This window comes from Odontesthes bonariensis, chromosome 10 (genome assembly GCF_027942865.1).
Source record: "Odontesthes bonariensis isolate fOdoBon6 chromosome 10, fOdoBon6.hap1, whole genome shotgun sequence".
NCBI classification, from domain to species: domain Eukaryota; kingdom Metazoa; phylum Chordata; class Actinopteri; order Atheriniformes; family Atherinopsidae; genus Odontesthes; species Odontesthes bonariensis.
Window position 1 is genome coordinate 26,020,588 of NC_134515.1, and position 19,413 is coordinate 26,040,000.

The following is a 19,413-nucleotide window of genomic DNA, read 5'->3' on the forward strand; positions in this document are numbered from 1 at the left end:
AAATGATAGAGAAGCGGGTTTATGGGATGAGCACACAGAACTCCATTGGACTCTGGACCAGTGGCTGCAAGGATACATATACAAAAGCAACGAGAGCAACTTCACACTTCACAAAGGCACTGGCTTACAGCTTCTTGACAGACAGTCAGGGATTTACTAGTAAGAAATGAGTAAATAAGGATCATTTAAAGTCAATGAAGGGTCCAGTTTACATTAAAAGTCTACCCTCAAATGACACAATACACTTATTTATGCATGTGTAAATGTGAAGCTGCATACATAAAAAAGATTTTGCCAATAAAGGTTGTCCCACCGGTGTTTTACAAATATAATTTGGAAACCAAGGTTGCTGCTTCAGACATGGTAGAAGTGAAAGAGAACATTGAAAATTTAAAACTGCTTTATACCTCCTTCAGTCTTTTGGGAAGATGAGCTTTTTCTAATTTCTAATTAGGATAAATAAAGAAATAAAATGAACCTATGTTTTTAATATCTGTATGGAAACATGTTCTGGTATCATGTTATGGTTAGGAACAGCTCTGATGTCAGACCGTTGGTACCACATGAGGTGTTTCTGATTCAGTTAGAACCGGAAAAAACTTAATGCTGATCCTGAACTGTCTGTGTACGGCTCAGCATCACGAAACACAGCCACTTGTAAAAATTAAACAACATTATTACTAACTAACAAGTAAGAATAAAGCAGATTATGCTGAAATTTTATTTTTAACGCTCTGACCTGAATTAAGAGAGGACAGACAATATTTATCCTAAACAAATTAATCAATTAGGCATTGAAAAGAAATGTCTGCTTTCTTGATGCTGTGCCGCTCCCAAAATGAGAACTAACTACAAATATTTCTGTCCTACAGCAAACAACAACACAGGAGGAGAAACTGCAGTGGAGCAGTTCGGCCATTAATTAACAATTAATCATGGTTTACTAAAATTTCTCAAATTTTCCCAAAAATTCTGTGTGTGTTTCTGTCTTCTTTTGCATTAAGACTTCCCGGACCTGGAAGAGGAAGACATGGAATCAAACTCAGAATATGAAGACCACTGTTTGTATACTTAGACCCCAGTGCAAACAGGAGGTTTGCTTGAGCAAACCCAGAAATGCAATATATGTTTGTCGTTTGTTGTCCTAACCTGTGTTGTCTGGTGTTGAGTGTTGTTTGTGTGTTGTCATAATCCCAAAACTGCCTTAATGATTTTCCACAGCAGAATAAATGGATAATACAGAAGTTCTGGACAGCAACTTGGTGAGAATTCTGGTATTGTCCTAAAAACAAGGATTATACCAACTATGTTGATGTTGATGTTGATCGTGATGATGTGTGTTCCCTAAATAATTTGATTTTTTTCACAGCAAAAATAAGGTGATGGTACTGGATTTCTCATTGAAGCTGCACAGCAGTTTGATGACTATTCTGGTTCCTAAAAGCAAGGGTTATACCAACTGGCCAGTTGTTTTGTTTTGTTTTGTGTTTATTTTATGATTTCTTTGATTTGATTTGATTTGATTTGATTTTCTTTTAGTTTTGTTTTGTTTGGGGTCCATATGAAAAACAAATAAAGAATGAATTGGGCATTGAAATTGAACCTTTCAAAGAGAGATGCCCTAAGTAGAAAAATACAGTGCAAATGACATTTTGCACTACTGCGCTGCGAGATTTGCTAATATTATTCCACAGATTCAGAACCACTACAGGACGTACGGCCGGAGGACTCATAAGCTTGAGATCTGGGAGGCCTTTCCCATCATGCCAAGATGATGGTGGAGAACTACACAACAAAATTATCCCAAAAGAAAATTAGTTAGGGAGGGGATGCTGAATATCCCTCAGGGAAGTGATGTACTGGTGACCTCTCCTTCCAAGATTAGTTCCGGATCAGAATGCTGAACAGACGTTCAGCCAAGAAGAGAACCGAGCATCGAGCATCGACAGGATTGGACCACAAGAGACCACACGACTCGTCATGTGGTCATCTAAGAAAGATATAATCATTTAGAAAGTTAATCATAATTACTCAGAGGCTAATATAATCATATAGTCGAGCCTTGATTAAATTCATATGTTTATGTTTCATGTTTAAAGTGTTTAGATTGTTCCTCTTAAAGGCTGATAATGAATCATTTTTAGAATGTCAATTGCCAGTGGGGTGACTCAGCCGTTTGGAGCGGGACCTAGGTTGGTCGGTCGCCAAGTGGAAATGGGGCCATAGGTGAATTTTTCCCGGATACATCGGGTTTTCGCTCCTATTCGCTGCAAACGGTGGACGAACCTGCTGGTGATGCTAATTGCCTTATGCAATGTTTGAGTGTCAGTAGAATAGAAATGATGTGAAAATTTTTGATTAATCAGTGTTGTGTTGTTATGGTACTTATGAGCACGGCCTTGCTAGCCACATAAGGTTTTAGGCAATAATGAACAAAGAGTCCACACAGAGGATGGGTTCGGGGCCACATACACACAATACATATAGCAATTAATATTTTCTACATATAATCTATTAAGAAATGTGCTCATTGCGGAGTTATTATCAGTTGAGTGAGGAAGGTTTTAAACTTACTAGAAAAGAGTCTCTATTTCTAGAATTTTGATTAATACTCCTGATATAGAAGGTTTTGCTAACGCATCACAATTATTTTCTAAATGTGCTTATGTGCAGAGTTATAATCAGTGATTTATGAAGGTCTTAACCCTCTCGGAAAGAGTTTCTGTTCCGAGTAAAATGATGGAATAGTCCTGATTTGAAAGTGTAGCGTAAGCATTACAATTATGTTTACTATTTCCATGCCTGTGCAATGAAGATTTGCTTGCTGCTTTTAATTGCAAAGAAGACCAGCTTACACATTAGCTTACATAATGATACATGAAGTCACTTCAAAAGGGGGATGACAGATATCTCCTAACTGGTTGTGCTACATCTCAAAAGGTAAGTGGCTCTTGCAGTTTGGGGGGTGACTGCTAAAGTCTTGCTACTGCTAATACAGATGTGACACAATACAGAATATTACATTCCTACCTCAGTTATTTGACTGAATTAGTTGAAATGATAAAATCACTTCAAAAGGGGGATTGTTATAATTGGCTTTGTTCTTAGACATTAGGAATGAAATAAGTCTCAGTACTTTTCCATATGACCTTAAGTGATGCAGGAGTAGACAGACAAAACAATCAGGAAAGTCTGGGAAACCAAGGGCAGATTGATACACACACATTATTTGAATTCCTCAGAGACATTATTTGAGTTAGACAATTCATATCCAATCACATTTGATCAACAAGGGATCCACCTCGGGAAACTAGGAGACATATATACGAGGTGTAACCGGGGATACGGGGCTCGGGCTGACGGATTCCTGCGAGAGTTCTGTCAGACTGAGACCAGCGCTGAAATGCTCCACTTGTTGCCAGACCAATAAAGACTTCATTTTCACTTGAATTTACTCCGGTCCGTTCTTGAGCCTCCTACTAAAAGAACCCGATCTAACAGTATGTTGCTGTCTGTTGGGCAATAAAGTGTCTAAACTCTGCATTGTGAAAACGGTATTTTAATGTTTCCGCATTTTTAACGTCCTAAAACACACTGAAATACTTGTCACAGTTAAAACACATTCTGGAAAATTATTACACATGCGTAAAAGTTGTATTGTGCCAATTTATTTTTTAACACATCCCAAGTAACTATATGAGTGTCCACAAATGCATTAAACTGCAGTGGTAGTTGACTTTTTTAATATAGTTTAACCCTCAGGAAATGACAAACACTGAATGGGGGGAAAAATGAGTGGAAAGCAAAAGTTGAGCCGATGGGGTCAAACTTTGTAATAACCATACCAGTGACATCAAAGAGCAGCAAACACAAACTTCTGTCACCCCCTAGTGGCAATAAACTTTTTCAGAAAAATGTTATAGAGGGTCATGGACAATATAGATCAATCTTTTTTGCCCCCAGAGGGTGTGAAAGCATCCCTCTCGTCCTACTCTTCTCACTCAATTTTGATTTCCTCCAGCTTCTCACGCTAAATCCCCCTGAGAAGCAGGTCGAATATTCTGAGGTACTGATTATTATTGTATTTGGGATAATAACAAAATATAGCCTATGCTTGAAAAAAATAACTTTCTTTTTTTAATTCTAAAATTCAAAAACCAATCAAATCAAGCTTTTATGTAAGGGAGAAAAGAAGTTCTGACACTGTGTCTTAATATGGAGCTTAATGTAAGATATGGGTACCACTCATGCAGTAACAAATCCATCCTTATGTCAATGATAAAACTCACTCAAGACAAGTTTAAAAAGGAATGCCACTTTATTGATTTCTTCCATTCTAAAACACTGAAACACATCATGTTTAATTAGCAGAATATCCAAGCCTGATGAAGGCTACTGCAGTGACACTGGGTCTACATAAAAAAAAAAAAAAAGAAACAAAAACTGTACATATTTTGTACAAAGGTGTTTGCAACTTTTTCCGATTAGAAATATGCATCGAGTCTTATTTACAACAGATCAATTACATTTAACAGGCATAAGCCATCATCATAAACATCTTTTTTTAATACAGAAAAACAAACTAGAACATAATCAACTCAAATACCCCTAAATTTGAGCTCCAAAGTCAGATTTTTTTCTGTGGTGAAATTTCAGGACAACAACAACAAACAAAAAAATACATTCAATGGGCCTTATATTTAACTGTCTCTATACGTTGTGATGCAGCTACACGTTATCACGTGCCCAGTTTTGCAGCCTTTGTGTCCTGAAGAGTATGACAATTTTTTTTTCTGTGACTAACTTGCCTGAGCACACTTTTTTTTTTAATGGCTATGCATACTGATTGGTTTTAATCTCTACACGCACACACACACACACACACACACACCATTAAAGCCCACATTTGTCATTTTTATTGCCCATATCCTTTCAGTGTTCTCCCTCCACAGTGCTTATATCACCAGCAGGACTTCCCCCTCCTCGCCCTCTTGAGCGCCCCCTATATCGACTATGTCCTGCTCTGCCTCTACTTGGGTCCCAGTTTTTTGGGTGACCCATTTGTTTTCCCTCCATGCTATAGACTTCAGAATTTTTGATCAAATGATTGGGGACAGATAGGAGACCTTCTGTTGGAGTGGGAAGTAAGCCACCTCTGTGTCTCGGTGGTCGAACAACTTTCTGATTTTGTGGGCCGTCAAAAGCAGGGAATGATTTTCCTCCTCTGCTTGGACCTGGACCAACAGGCCTACTGAATGGCATTGAATGTGATTCACAAGAGTCTTGGAATCTAGCAACCTGATGAGAACCTCTTCTACCATCACTGTTTGTTTGACCCATATGCCCTTGTTCCCCTTCCCTCATGTCGAAACCTCCTCTATTAGACTCAAGGAACTCAGTGTTTGTATCCCACATACCAGGTCCATGTCCAAAATCTGAACTTTGAGGTGATGACGTCCTCATATTGGCATTAGTAGGCCCTCGATGTCTCATTTTTGAACCTCTACTTTTTCTTCTAAAGTCCTGCTCAAATCCTTGTCTTTGTAATCCAGGGTCCTCCATGTCTACACCATGCCATTCAGATCCTTGCTCTCCATAATCTGAATCTCTCTCATAAGACTCAAGTCCTTCAGTGTTTGAATTTATGTAACCTCTACCCGGGTGCCTTAATTCTGGACCATCTTGGCCTCTGCTATCAAGGCTTTCCATGTCAAATTCTCTCTTGTCTGACGATAAATTAATCAAATCTGGACCTTTCCTAAAAGCTCCAGATCCATCCATGTTTCGGCCTGTCATATTCCCTCTGAAGTCTTGGTGCCATCCTCGTCCTCGTCCTCTACCACGACCTCTATCATAGCCTCTTTTGTCTGGATTCCTTTCATCTCTGAAAAATGGCCCAGCACTTCCTCTATCAGGCTCTCTCCATTCATTTTCTTGTGCTCCCCAACTGGGACCTGCACAAATCACTTCTGATTCCTGCTGGAGAGGCTCTGAATCCCGACAACCATGGCTATCCCTGTCATCTCCAGGACCCCTTTGAGGGCCTGGATATTGCATTTTTTGTCTGTTCTTTGTGAGCCCCAGGCCACTACTTCCAGAGTTTCTCCATTCACTACGAGGACCTTGCCTACTACGGTCTTGGCTGTGTTCATCGAGATCATCTTGGATTGGCTCTGAACTCCAATTTCCATGTCTGTCCCAATTATCACCTTCATTTCCTAAAGCCTCTATATTACCTCTCCTATCCAACCATTGCTCTTCAGGGTCTGTGCCACTCCCACTCGGTGCAGAGTCCCAGACATTTGGTCTTGGTCCTCTAATGTTTCTTCTCATAGGCCCCAGAGCCCTAAAGTTTCTACTTGTTCTATGAGATCCTGGAGCCTCTAGATCTAGACTTTCTTGAATAGGTGCCGATTTCCCCCAGTAATTTTTTCTTTCATGCCTTAGACCCTCTACATTTGTCCCTTTCTGCCTTATGCCTGGACCTCTACAGTCTGGACCGCCTGATTCTTCTCCCCAGTCAGGCCCTGGGCTTTCCATATCTGGACATTGCCTTTCAGGCCCAGGTTCTCTGAAGCTTGAGCCTCCTGGTCTTTGTCTGTGAAAAGACGGGCCCTCAATGTCTGGACCTCTACTTTCATTATCTGGTCTTCTAAAACCTCCAGGTCCTTTCCTAACCATATTTCTTCTGTCAGGCCCCACTCCTTTAAAGTTTGCCCCTCTCATATCAGACTGTGGGCCCTCCATTTCTAGATGTGTTCCTCTTGACTCATGACCCCTAATCACTGGACCTCCTGGATAACTCCAGCTATGTTCTGTTCCCTCCATATTTGTAATAATTTTTGGCCCAGATTCCCTGCTATTAGGACCTTCTGGACCTCTTCTGTCGGACCCTGGGCTCTCTCTGTTTGGATATGCATGCTGAGACACTGGTCTTCCCATTCTTGGACCCCCTCGTCCTCTTCTATTGAGTACTGGACCTGGAAAATCAGAACCAGGTCCACAAAAGTCTGGACCTTTTCTGTTATGCCCTCTGTTGTATACCATATTTGGACGTCCACCCTCCATTTCATCATTTCCGGAATGTGGCCCTCCCTTTCGATTATGAGGCCCTGGACCATCTATACCTGGGCCAGTTCTTTCTGGCTCCTGTCCTATGAAGTTACACCCAGCAACCCCCACATATGGTTCTTCCCTGTCAGGACCGTGTCCACCAGTGTTTGGAGCTCTCGGTCCTCTCCTTTCAGATACTGGTCCCCAGAAATCTGGCCGTCTTGATCCTCTCCTCTCAGGACCCTGGTTTTCTAAAGTCGGTCCTGTCAGTTCATGTACTGGCCTATCAAAATCTGAACTTCCCAATAATTCCCTTTCAATCTTTGGACCACCCATAAGGGGCCCTCCATTTTCAGGCCCTGGTTCTCTAGAATTTGGACGTCCAAGTCCTCTGCTTTGAGGACCAGGGCCTTGCACAGATAGGCTTTCCCTTTCATACTCTGGTATTTTAAATTCAAGGTCTCCAGGTACTCTCCTGTCAGGTCCAGGACCCTCCATGTTGGGACCCCTCCTTTCAGGGCAGGGTCCCCTGAAATCTGGGCTTGTAAACCGCTTCATATCTGATCTATGACTCTCCACTGCTGGACTTTTTCTCTCAGGTCCTGGTCCTCCGAAAAGTGGACCTACAGATCTTCTTCTGTCATGCCCCAAACCCTCCATGGTTATACCTCTTCCATCAAATCCTGATCCCTTAGATTCTAGACCACCTTGTATTCTCAAGCTACTGCCCTCATTGTCCGTAGATGGACCTCTCCTTTCAGATCTTTGTCCCATGAAAGCTGGACCCCCTGGTCCTCTCCTTTCATGTATGGGGACTTGAGTTTCAGGACCTCTCGTTTCGTGCCCATGTCTCTTTAAATCTAGATGCACTGGTTTTCTTCTGTCATGTACAGGGACCTCCCTCTCAGGAACATGCCTTTCAGGTCCATGGTCCGTGAAATCTAGTCCTCTCATGTCATGCCTTGAGAGCTGCATCTCAGGACCTCTTCTTTCTGGTCCTGTTACATTGAAATCTATACGCCCTGGTTCTCTACCATCATGCCTAGTATCTTGTGTGTTTGGAATTATTATTTCACTCTCTGCCTGTCTATATTCTGAGTTTCCAGGCACCTGTCTCTCCATGTTTGGCCCTCTTCCATGAGTAAATGGCCCTCCTCTAAGAGGATCTGTTCCACTCATATCTTTCCAATCTTTTCCAATGTCTGAACTTTGGATATTCCAGTTTGGATCTCTCACACTTGGACAGAGGTCTGTATTTGGACTACTCTGGAGAGTTCCTGGACCTTTCCAGTCAGGATTTGTGAAGTTTGGCATGTCTTCAATTCTTTGACCACAACCCATCATGCTCAAGTCTGCATCCTCTCCATGTGACCAAAAACCTCCTTTTCCAAGGCCCGTATCTTGAAAAGAACTGCCATCATGCCTTGATTGTGGCTGATCTCCTCTCAAGCCTACAGAAGATTGACATGAATCTGTTTCACCTTCACCTCTCATATTAGATCTCAAAGCTTCTACATGAGGTACCCTTACATCTAACTTTGGATCGCCAAATGATATCCCTTTTTTCATCACATCTGACTTGCCATCAGAGTTCTCTAGCTGTAGACAACTACTATTCTGGCTTCTCTCATCACCATGCCCCCTTGTACCAGTATTTATTTGATACATAGATAAAGGATCTCTTAGTCCTGAGATCCTATTATCTGGCACAAGTGTGTGTGACAGTAGGCTATTCATGAATAAATTTCCTCTCTCATTTTGTATACTTGATTCTAACATTGGTGAATTTGAGACACCTGATACATAATTTTGTCTCATATCAGGGTATAGACCTTTTACTTCATGGTTCACACCCTGCAAAGAACTTTGTGTATCTTGCATTGGACTAATTTCTGTACCTCTGACAGGCCACAAATTGTTTCTGTTAGAATTCTGGTGCTGAATACCTGGTTCTCTTATATCTAATACTGAATCCTGCATACATGCTCCTGGTCCCATTACGTGTTTTCCTTGAACCTTGATAACTTCATCTTTAATGCCTGGTCCAGAGCCCCAAATATCTGGCAATATGCCTTGCATGCATAGACCCTTTATTTCAGGCCCTGGAAATCTAATTCCTGTTTCTTTTAGATCTACCAGTCCTCCTCTATGCCCAGACTCTGTCATATCTGGTTTTAGATCCCTAATATCTGGGCAACTCACATCAGGGTGCAGGCCTGTAGGTTGATTTGAATGTCCTCCCCCTGAAATCACAATTTCTTGGTTCTTTAAGACAGTATTTTCAGCCTCTGTGTGATTATCTGTTTTTATCAAACCTTGAACTTTGACACTGGGGATTTGTAGATCTACACCTGTAACGGACATTGCTGCTTGACCACCATTTGGCACACAATTATTTTCAGATTTAATTGATGCCATCGGGACACTGGTATGCTCCTCTGGATTTTTGCTTTCCTCTGTCTTGGCACAGTCATTATTTTCCAAGCTGGAAGGTTTCATAAACTGTGGCTCTGGATCAGGGCTCTCAGGAGAATCTCGAATGGGTGGATCAATTTCCCTAAGAGGAATTGTATTTTCACATTTGTCTTGAAAGAATCTCTCCTGCACTGAGGGTTTATTTCCCTGTGTAAAACAATCACTACCTGAGTTATCATGATCACTGACTGTTTTTTTTTCAAGTTTTTGAAATTTTGTTGGATCTGAAATTTCAGTCTTCACATTATAAAGTTTGTGTGAGTGTGTATTAGAGTTCTCATAAAGATTACACTCTAACTTAGGTCCATCTGGATCACTTTTTATAGTTAGTGGGGAAGGCAACGTCTTACACTCAACAAATTTTCCCACAACAGAGTCAGGAAGACTACATGGAATATTTTCTGGTTCTCTTTTCTGACTGATTTCTGGGAAGGGGGCTCTGCAGCGTTTTGGTGAAAGGGATGCAGAATGTTTTTTTCTAGGGGATAAAGGAGATCTTCTACGCCCCCGAGAATGGTGGTGTGTAGTATGGTCTTTGCGATGGTGTCCAGATGGATCCCTAGTTCCGTGCTTTGACCTGTCCCTTTCACTTCTTCTGTGTCTATCCCTGTCTCTACGTTTCCTAGAATGTGAACGAGAACGCTGCAGTGACCTTCCTGACGGACTTCTATGGTGGTCCCTATCACGCCGACTCCGCCTTTTTGGCGATGACCTACGCTTTCTGCTTTGATATGAAGTTGGAGACACGCTTTTATGAGAGGCACTATGTCCTGTTCTAGATGATGCTTCACTAGTCTTTGTGCTTCCTCCTTTGAATACATCCTCTTGGATTTCATCAAAAAGTGATTCATCCTCAGGATCATAAGCTACATCAGAATCCTCAATCTCTCCAGCAGACGAATATTTGTCATGTTCCTCTATTTCATTTTGCTCTGCAGCAGTATTTATATCATTTTTTAAATTTAAGTCAGCAGTTGCGCCTTCTAGCTTTTTTGCAACAGTTTTTGAATCCACACTTGATTCACCCTTAGTCTCTGTAAAGTTGTTGGCCTCATCTCTTTTATCTGAAGACTTTGATTCTGTTTGCATTATACCACTCTGCGTAGATGACAGTTGGCTTAGTGGTGATGCTTTTGTTGGGGGAGACATTAGGGAATCTGAAACAGAAAAGTGAGCCATGAACATACCAACAGCCTCCCTCTGCTGTCTTAGTGCCTCTTCCTGCTCTTTCAACTGACGTTTTTGCTCTTCAATTTGCTTGTTGAGTTCCTCAAGCATCCGCTGCTGTTCACTCAGTGTTGCAGCAGAGACAACCACAGTGCCTGTAGGAAGGTTCGGTATAGACGCAGCTGGGGTAGAGCTTTGAGCTGTAGATGGAGTGGAAACTGGTGTTGGGCAAGATGGACCATCTAACATTTGAGTTGAAACAGGGGGCTTTGTTTCAGCAACACCGCTTTGAATAACGTCAAAAATGGTCTCATCCTCTGGATCATAGGCAACATCATCGTCCACAAAGTCTGGTAATGTTGAGTCTTTTGTTTTCCTTTTCTCTGTGGTCTGTGGAGTAACTGTTTTATATCTTATTGCAGGATCATATTCCTCTTCTGGGTCATATGGCCTGTCAAAATCATTCTCCTCTTCTTCTATCTGTTTGACTTTTGATTTCTGTCCATACTGTTGGACAATTGGATCCACCATTGATCCAGATGCTTGAGAAAACATTGGGATTTTCTTAAGACTTACTACTGTTTTTGTAGAACTTCCATCAGAGGATGCTATGGTATCAGATTGCTTAGTACCAAACAAAGTCTTCAAAATAGTATTTAATGGTGTCTTTTTACTTGATGCTGATTTGGGGTTCTTGGCAGAGTTGCTATTAGATGTGGACTCTGTGGCAACAACAGATGAAGTACAAGAAGTTACTCTAATGGAAGACAGAAAAGATGGTACCGTGACAGAGCCAGAAGAGGATGAGTCTGATGGTGATCCAGGGCAAGAAGATGAACCAGGAAGGGAGGTACTAGCAGGAGTCTCTGGATCATAAGGTTGGAATATCTCCAATTTGTCAGAACCGTAGAGGACTGGTGGTTTTGGGATCCACATGGGGTCTTTGGACATGTTAACCTTGGGTCTCTTCTCTTCAGTTTCCTGAGGTAAGCTACCTGGACGTTTTGTCCTCTGGACGATAGCTAGACCCAGAAGAAGATTGGGTCGGTTTTTTTCAAAACCTGAGAAAAAAAGGAAAATAAATAAGATTACTACAATTATTATTATTTATTAGAAATATATTAGAATGAGACCACCAATTTCCCATTGAGATTACTTTTATGCATAGACATGCATGTCTGACAATACTTTGGTCAAGCACTACATTACTACTGGGAAAAGTACTTAATTAAGCATAAGACTAATTAAACTGAAATAAAGTCCAGTAAAAAGCATAAATTCTTATCAATTTGTAACCTCAGTTGATTTTTCATTTTGAAGGGCAGTTAGAAACGGGAGATTCATCTGGCTGCCAGGCTTCATGCAACAGCATAACAATAACCAAAACTTAAAACTGGTCATAGCCAAACTTGCAAAATGAAATGGTTTAAGGTAATCATCATTGAAACCTTGTGTTAGTATTCTTTGCTAAAGTAAAGTGGGACTGCTGTGCTTTATTTGGGCCTTATTTTATTTGGGTGATTCAAACCTTTTGGTCGTGCTCATCCCAAACACATTCTAGTCGTGACATAACTAATAGCACATTATCTTTCTATTTCCTCTCCAAGTAGTTTTTGCAGTTTTGAAACACTAGTGTTTTGTTTGCGTGAGAAGACTCAGACTTATCAAACAAATTTCTCGAGGTATTGCTTGTCACTACTTTGTTCAAAATTAACAATGTTGTCTCAACACCATAGATGTCTTGTTTCTTAAGAAAACTTTATCTATTTTCTTCAAATCTTTGAACGAATGCTTGAAATCTGGCAGAGAAGTCATGCAGGATTTGTCCACTGAGTTTTCACTTCTTAAAACGATGTCCGTAAATTCAATTGGATATATTAAGACATCAGTTTGCAGTTTAAAAAAACAACAACACGTTTTTAATTTTTTAAAAAATAGACAAACACTGATCTATGAAGAGAAACTCTCCCTGTACTTTGGTCAGCAACAGAAGCTCAGAAAACACAAGAGAAAGGTTCAAACATGCACTGGAAGAGACATTTAAAGTGATGTGATGACATGACTCTGTGGTGGCTCGCGGGCTGTGGAAAATAAAACCAGTTCTTAGCTGGTTCTTCGTAGGACCAATTTAAAAACTGGCTCTAGCCCCACCCCTGAACCAGTGCTGGAGCTGCTTTGGTTGAAAATGTGTATGCTTTCTAAATGACTGTGTTGCTTTGTAAAGAGTAGTAAGCATTCTTTGATGCCATTTTGTTGATGAGACTAAAAGCTGTGGTGTAAAGCTTGGAAATGTTTAGTCAGCTTTGTACTTTTTTGGGGTACTTTACTATCCTAACCGCTTCACCTTCTTAATTGATGATTAGTAACTCCTGTTTTTTTATGCAGTTACCTATCGGCTACATCATCGACTTTCTACTCCACCTCTACTTCTGAACCTCAGTGTTTAAAAAATTTGGACATCCATTTCTGAGATATTTCAGCTTCACTTCACGGAAGCTGCCATGTTATACATTCTTTTGCACAGTCTACGATATACAAACACTGACATGAAAATGCACGGAATACAGTAAGAAAACAAAACTCCAAACATTTTGACACAGATTGGAGTGAACTATAATTTCAGAGTGAAGTCAGCAATAGAGAATGTGAAGTTGGCATCACACATTGGTTTGTTAGATGCCATTTCTCTCTGAATTCAAACTTCTGGATCATGTTTTTATGCTCAAACTGCTAAAAAAAAAATCATATCTCAGTCCATATCTACTCCCCCAAACAAAATGTTAACCTCCACCGCAAGTTTATAAAGGAAAATAAATCTTAATCTTGGTAAATCACCTTCTTTCTGTATTTCCTGTCTAATCTCTTTCCTTCTCTACTAAATTTGGAAGTTTGTAGCCGAACAAAAAACAATTACCAGGCGACAACTGCAGTCGGCATGGGTAACAGGAGAGCACAACATGACACTTTCATCTACGCATGTGAAATACTGTGACGTATCTTCACAATCTCTTTCATTCACTGGGAAATAACTGGTTCATTCTTTCCTTTTCAGGAGATGAAACAGCATCCTCTTTCTTCTGAACTCATTCAGAAATAGCATTCCACTGATGAGATGCTACAGCCGAAACGTAAACTGTTACTGCTGAGACTCAGAGGTGCCAACATAAGTGCTCATCCGGGGCAAAAGCAAACATTTCAGATTTAGTAGTCATATCAATCACACCTGGTCCTTCAAGGGGTTGCAGTATGGGTGGGACTGATTCCTTTGCGCTGAGTGGGACGAGGTACACATCCTTAATGGACCGGCTGATGTTGGCAACCACACCAAAACGCCTTCTGCTGCTAAAGTAGGAAAACAGGGAGACATAGGCCACTTCTTCCTCCTCTGTTGCAGGTTGAAACCGGATCACGCATAACTCCTAAAAAAGCAAAAAGAGAAGAAAAGGACATGTATGTTGCTGATATATCCTCTTTGTCATCTTGCACGATGAAGCAATAACACCCGTGTCTGACTTGCCTTCGTAAGAGAAGTCTTCAGCTTTTCAACATAGTCCCACACAGTTTCAGGCAAGATTCGCCCTCCGATTTGTATTGTATCAGGTAGATCCTACACAATGTACAAAAAAATAACAGTTATTCATATCTTTGCTCTATGTGAAAAAGTGAAAGATTTCTGTGACGCAGCTCAGTGAACTGAAGTCAGAATTGTGTATCACTGTACCGCTTTCAGATTTTCAGCAGATCCTGACACCAGATATCCCTTTGTGACAAACTTAGCAACAGTAAGCATGTTTAGAAAGCCTTTCCATAGTATGTCTTGCTTAGCCAGGAAGTGTGCGGTATCGCCATCAACTGGGGATTGAGGGACCATAGTTCTGTAACACAAACAGTAGATCAAATGTCCACCCATTAAACTGACTTTAGTCAAATAGGAACAACCCAAAAAAACATTCAGAAGTTTATCTTCAAAGCTTTGGCAGTACCTTGAGGATGCGCCATAAAGCCTGGGATCGGCAGTGGAAGATGGTTTCATTAAGATGGATTTGGGTAAGGTTTTCGGTAGTGGTAGAGAGGAGGGTGGTGCTGATCGGGAGTTGACGGGCTCTTTAACAGGGCCGTAAGGGACTGCTTGGTTGTGGTTTATGTGACTGGGACCAGAGGTTCTCCCAGATGAAGCCGTAATCCTGCTTGGTGCAGTGCGGGGATCACGTCTTGTGATGGTAACTGTGGAGACGGCTGGAATCACAACTGGTGTATAGGTCCTCTTTGGTGGAGCGGCTGTAGGGGTGTCTGATGTGGGGGACGCAGGGGACTCCATGATGGGGGAAGCAGGAGACTCTAAGGTAGGGGAGGCTGGAGAATCTGCTGGGGAAGCAGGCGATTCTACAATGGTCAGTTTCGGAGAGTCATTATTAAGGCTGGATGAAGGCTCCATTTGCAAAGATGGTGGAGAATCCGTTTCAGGTGAGACAGCTGGTGCCAGCAGAGGGGAGTCATCTCCTGCAGACTTCTTCAGAGCTGGTTCTTGCTTATCTCTTGATACAGTTACCTTGAGTTTCTTCTTAACAGGTTCGTCCTCTTCCGCAGGTACTGTCCGGCCTTTGGGAAGAAGTGAGAAATTGCTTATAACAGCTAAAAGGAACAACTGCTCATCACTGAACTGTAGGGTCAACTAGGGGAAAATGACTGCGTGGTCAGACAATTACTAATTCACCTGTGCATATCCTGCATTTCAAGTCAAAGATGTGAGATTTGTGCTCTGATGTTGTGTCCTTAAGCATACACGAAAGAACATCTGGAACAGCGCTGTCCCGGCTTGGTTGGCTAGCTCTGGTCTTAAGAGGAGGCGCAGGAAGACTCCTCTTCTGCTCCTAGGAAAGGAAATGTACCACAAAAAAAAAGCCCACACAACTGGAATTAACAGTCTTACACATCATAAAACCTGTATTTGATGATAGATGTTTATGTGGACAACAGCTATGATTACCCTAAATGGATTTGCTATTCCATCAATTTAATGCAAATGAGATAGGTACACACCGTGTTATCAGGTTTTCTGTCGGGTCTAGCGGGATTCAGACTCGGCAAGTCAACCTTCACCGCTTCAGGCTTCTGGAAATTCATCCCTTTAGCAGCTGCATCCTTAGCCTTTATATTCAGAAACAGTAAAAGAGTGTATAGATTTCTGCAGAAACACTAAGTGACCTTTTGAGGACTGACAACAAGCACAAAAATCCGAATTTTGTTTGTGTTGCCCTCTAATCTTTACCTGCGTCTCCTTATCACCTGGCTCAGGTACTTTAGTGGCCTGCATGTCTTTTTGGCTCATCCTGGCCAACCTGAAGGGACCTATTTCTCCACGCACAACCCGATACAACAAGCCCTGCGGGAGATTAAGAAGATGAGTGTCACTTTGCTCAAAAATAAAAACCTAAGAAAGCAACCTTCATTCAAATAGACTGGAGAAACTGGGGATCATAAAATCAAGAGGAGTCTCATAACTTTCCACAAACCTTGTTTCTTGGATCTTTCAGGTTGAACATTATCGTTCTGTATTTGTTCATGTATTTGCTGTCTGTGTTGCGAAATATGTCGAACATTTCCATCTCAATGCTAGCGACGAGCTTTGCGGCTTCGCTCTCGGACATCTCCAAATCTTCACAGTCACACACCCTAAACAGCGAGCAGGGTGTTAGTCAACAGACGGCAAAAGGACACCGAGATTTTACCCTCGGATCCTTGGAAACTGTAACAGCCCTGAGCTCTTATTAGTGCAGCGTGATAATACCGTTCAACAATGAAGGGGACGGGTTTTTCATTTCAAAGCAAGACAGCACAGGTTATTCACTAACGTAAAAAAAAAAAAGAAAAAGAATGACGCTGATATCAGCATGCGGTATGGTGGTACAGTAGTTCTCACCTTTTGAACAGGATGCTCGTGAGGGAACGCTGGATGCTCTGCCTGACCTGGTTATTAGGCTGGGAAGGTCTGGAGGAGGGGGCGCTGGGTGCCGGTGACACGGGCAGATTACGGGTCTCGTTCAGTAATGCCGGCGCTGAAGATGGCTTCTGGCATGATACCGAGGCCGACTCGTGGCTGGACGGAGAATTAGACACAGGCTGTTTCTTTGGTATAACATATGCCGTCTTCGTGACGATCAGGGCGCCAGTTTCGTGATGTCTGGGAGCTGAGGTGGTTGGAGACTGTGAGGCTGCAGACATGTGAGATTTTGCAGGCGTAGGTGGTGTCGAGGGGCGTTGCTCTTTCGGTGCACTACTGCTTTCGGGCTCCTTCGCTTTTTCCTGAGGTGGGCTCTGCGGCGGGGCTTCCTCAGCTGGTGGCTGGGAGGGGAGAGGTGCGTCTGTTGAGGGGTCCTCTGGACATCGTTTTGAAGGAGATACGGCCTCGCTGTCAGCCTCTACTGTTTTACTGGCCTGATCAGCTGTTAGGAAAAAAGGAGCATTTTCACAAACACGAAGACATGTGTAAGCTGTGCTGAAACAATGGAACACTAGATGTGCAAATGAGTTGCATGTAAAGAAACAAACAAAAAAATACATTTCTGAAGGATTTTATCTGCTAACTTGGAGTATTTCTCTCACTAAATCATCAAGACTGAGACTGGAACCTAATCATGTACATATCACCTGTCAATCATACTTTTATGGCAGACATCTGTCTACACGTTCCTGTGAAAAGGAGGTTTGTATTTAAAAATCATTCATTGATTTATTAACAGAAAACTCTGTGTACATGTGTGTGAATGAACTAGAAAATGAATCCAGGCCCAAAGAATGCAGCAGCACTTCTGGATTTTCTTTCAAAGTGTTTTTACTTAAAGTCTTAACTTGCATTTATGGACGCATAAATGTTTCTGAACCAACAGCAGTGATCTCCACATCACTGTCGAGCCTTGTTTTTTCAGCTTTATCTCGCATCTGGAAAATTCCCCCAGGTTCCCTGAAGCAATTTTTCTGCCGACACGCAGAATTATTGCTTTATGAAGTCATCTCAGAGCTGTGAGCTCTTCCTAATGTTGGCTTCTGACTGACTCGGTTTGGGAAGTTCCTTTTCATCCCAAATAATATCAAGCGGTCTGTTGTCAATTAAGGTAGTTAGCTATGAGGTGTTCTGTTCTTTTTGCATCACACAACCTTTTTAAGCTTTAGTTACCCCCGTCCAAACGTTCTTGAAGCATGTTGCTGCCTGAGCAAACATTGGAAATACAAAAGAATCAACACCGGATCATTTCTACCGGACTGCGGAGAATTTGTCGATTCACAAATATCAGAGGGCGGGGGGGGGTCTCTTTTTTTTTTAATATCACCAAGTGTTGAGTGATAAACTGCGGACAGAAACTACTAAAGACTTTAAGTCCTACTGTGACACCTACAAGTTATTTAGAAGATCCAAGGGCGACGCTGCATTTAAGTAATATGCCCTTTTTATCGAATATCTAATACTTTCCCAATTTGAGACGAATAAAGCATTTTTTCGTTTGAATCCCACCACATAGGTAATTAACAAGTACTCTGATTATGTCTGGCCAGTTGTTCACATCAGCAATGTCAAACTGGTTGTGAGAGTAAATCACCAGTTTAACACCTGATGCCTGTATTATCCATACATACATGCCACAAACTGTTTAACTCCTCACTGGGGGGAGGAGGGGTAACAGAAGGACAGAAGGACTGTAGGACAGGTGGCAGTCAGTCAGTCTGTCTAACCAACAGTGCAAAAACGTTCAATAATATCTGTGGTGTGCAATAATCTTCCTTTAATAATTTTAATCTTACTTTATACTTAAATTTATATACATATTATTATTTATTATTATCACCATTATTACTATTTTCATTACTATTACTAGTATACTAATATTACATTATTATCATTATCTTTATACGGGTGCTGGTGTTGGGTGTTTTCCACTGTTGTGTCCTTTGTACATTTCTGTATATAAAAGTGCTGAGTGCGAGTGAGATGGAGATTTCAATTTCTCTGAGGGAACCTCCCAAAGGGATTAATAAAGTTGTCTATCTATTTATCTATCTATACAGGTGTGTCGCCTCTCCTGATTATAGTGGGAGAGCATGCAAAACAAATAGGGAAAGAGAGGGAGGAAAAAAACAACTTTATAGTCCACAAATCAATACGAAGTTCCTAAAGAACGTCCAGAAACTTTTTTTTGTGACCAGCATACAGGAACTACTTTCTTTCTTTTGAACTAAGACCACCAGCGGCTTGACTGTGCAGGAGGAGGTAGAAGTCGGGGCTCGTGCGTGTGACAGGCCAAATGTGTTTACAGTCTGAGACCACTTCCCCCTCAACTTGTGCTAATTGCTGCCCCCGTGATCACAGTTTCAGTTGTAACTTTGCAGTTTTGTGCATCTGGTCCCGTCTTCTTAGCTGTTCTTGCCCATGACAAGTCTAACGGGGAAATAATCACGGAAAGTAATGTTTAAGGGTGTGTGCATAAGGTGCACTTTGGGAGTGGAAATCGGGCTCGTGCATGTCAACCAAGTTCCATGATGAGCGAGAATTAGAAAACAGACCTAAACATACGTGCGGCTTCACAAATCTGAAGATGTGGAGGCAAACAGATTGAGATGGAGAACATGGCTTCGTTAAGGTCAAGTTCATATACACCTGTGTGGAACCGATTCATCTGACCTATATCCATGACACCTTCTCAAGTGTCGCATCCACTTATATAA

General features: G+C 41.6%; 1 protein-coding gene across 3 annotated transcripts in view; it reads right to left on the bottom strand.

Annotated features, from left to right (window-relative positions):
* Nucleotides 1-4,299: 4,299 nt before the first annotated feature.
* Nucleotides 4,300-19,413, bottom strand: part of LOC142389797 (uncharacterized) — a 37,973-nt gene continuing 22,859 nt past the window's right edge. For 2 of the 3 annotated variants that reach the window (XM_075474903.1, XM_075474901.1), the window contains 10 exons: nt 16,616-17,138; nt 16,209-16,368; nt 15,965-16,078; nt 15,736-15,843; nt 15,410-15,566; nt 14,679-15,294; nt 14,417-14,570; nt 14,213-14,302; nt 13,919-14,114; nt 4,300-11,756 (listed from right to left, as the gene is read on the bottom strand). In XM_075474903.1, coding sequence (XP_075331018.1) covers nt 4,933-11,756; nt 13,919-14,114; nt 14,213-14,302; nt 14,417-14,570; nt 14,679-15,294; nt 15,410-15,566; nt 15,736-15,843; nt 15,965-16,078; nt 16,209-16,368; nt 16,616-17,138 — 8,942 coding nt within the window. In that variant the 3' untranslated portion in view covers nt 4,300-4,932. The remainder of the gene's footprint in view (nt 11,757-13,918; nt 14,115-14,212; nt 14,303-14,416; nt 14,571-14,678; nt 15,295-15,409; nt 15,567-15,735; nt 15,844-15,964; nt 16,079-16,208; nt 16,369-16,615; nt 17,139-19,413) is intronic. The other variant, XM_075474902.1, reaches the window with a different exon arrangement.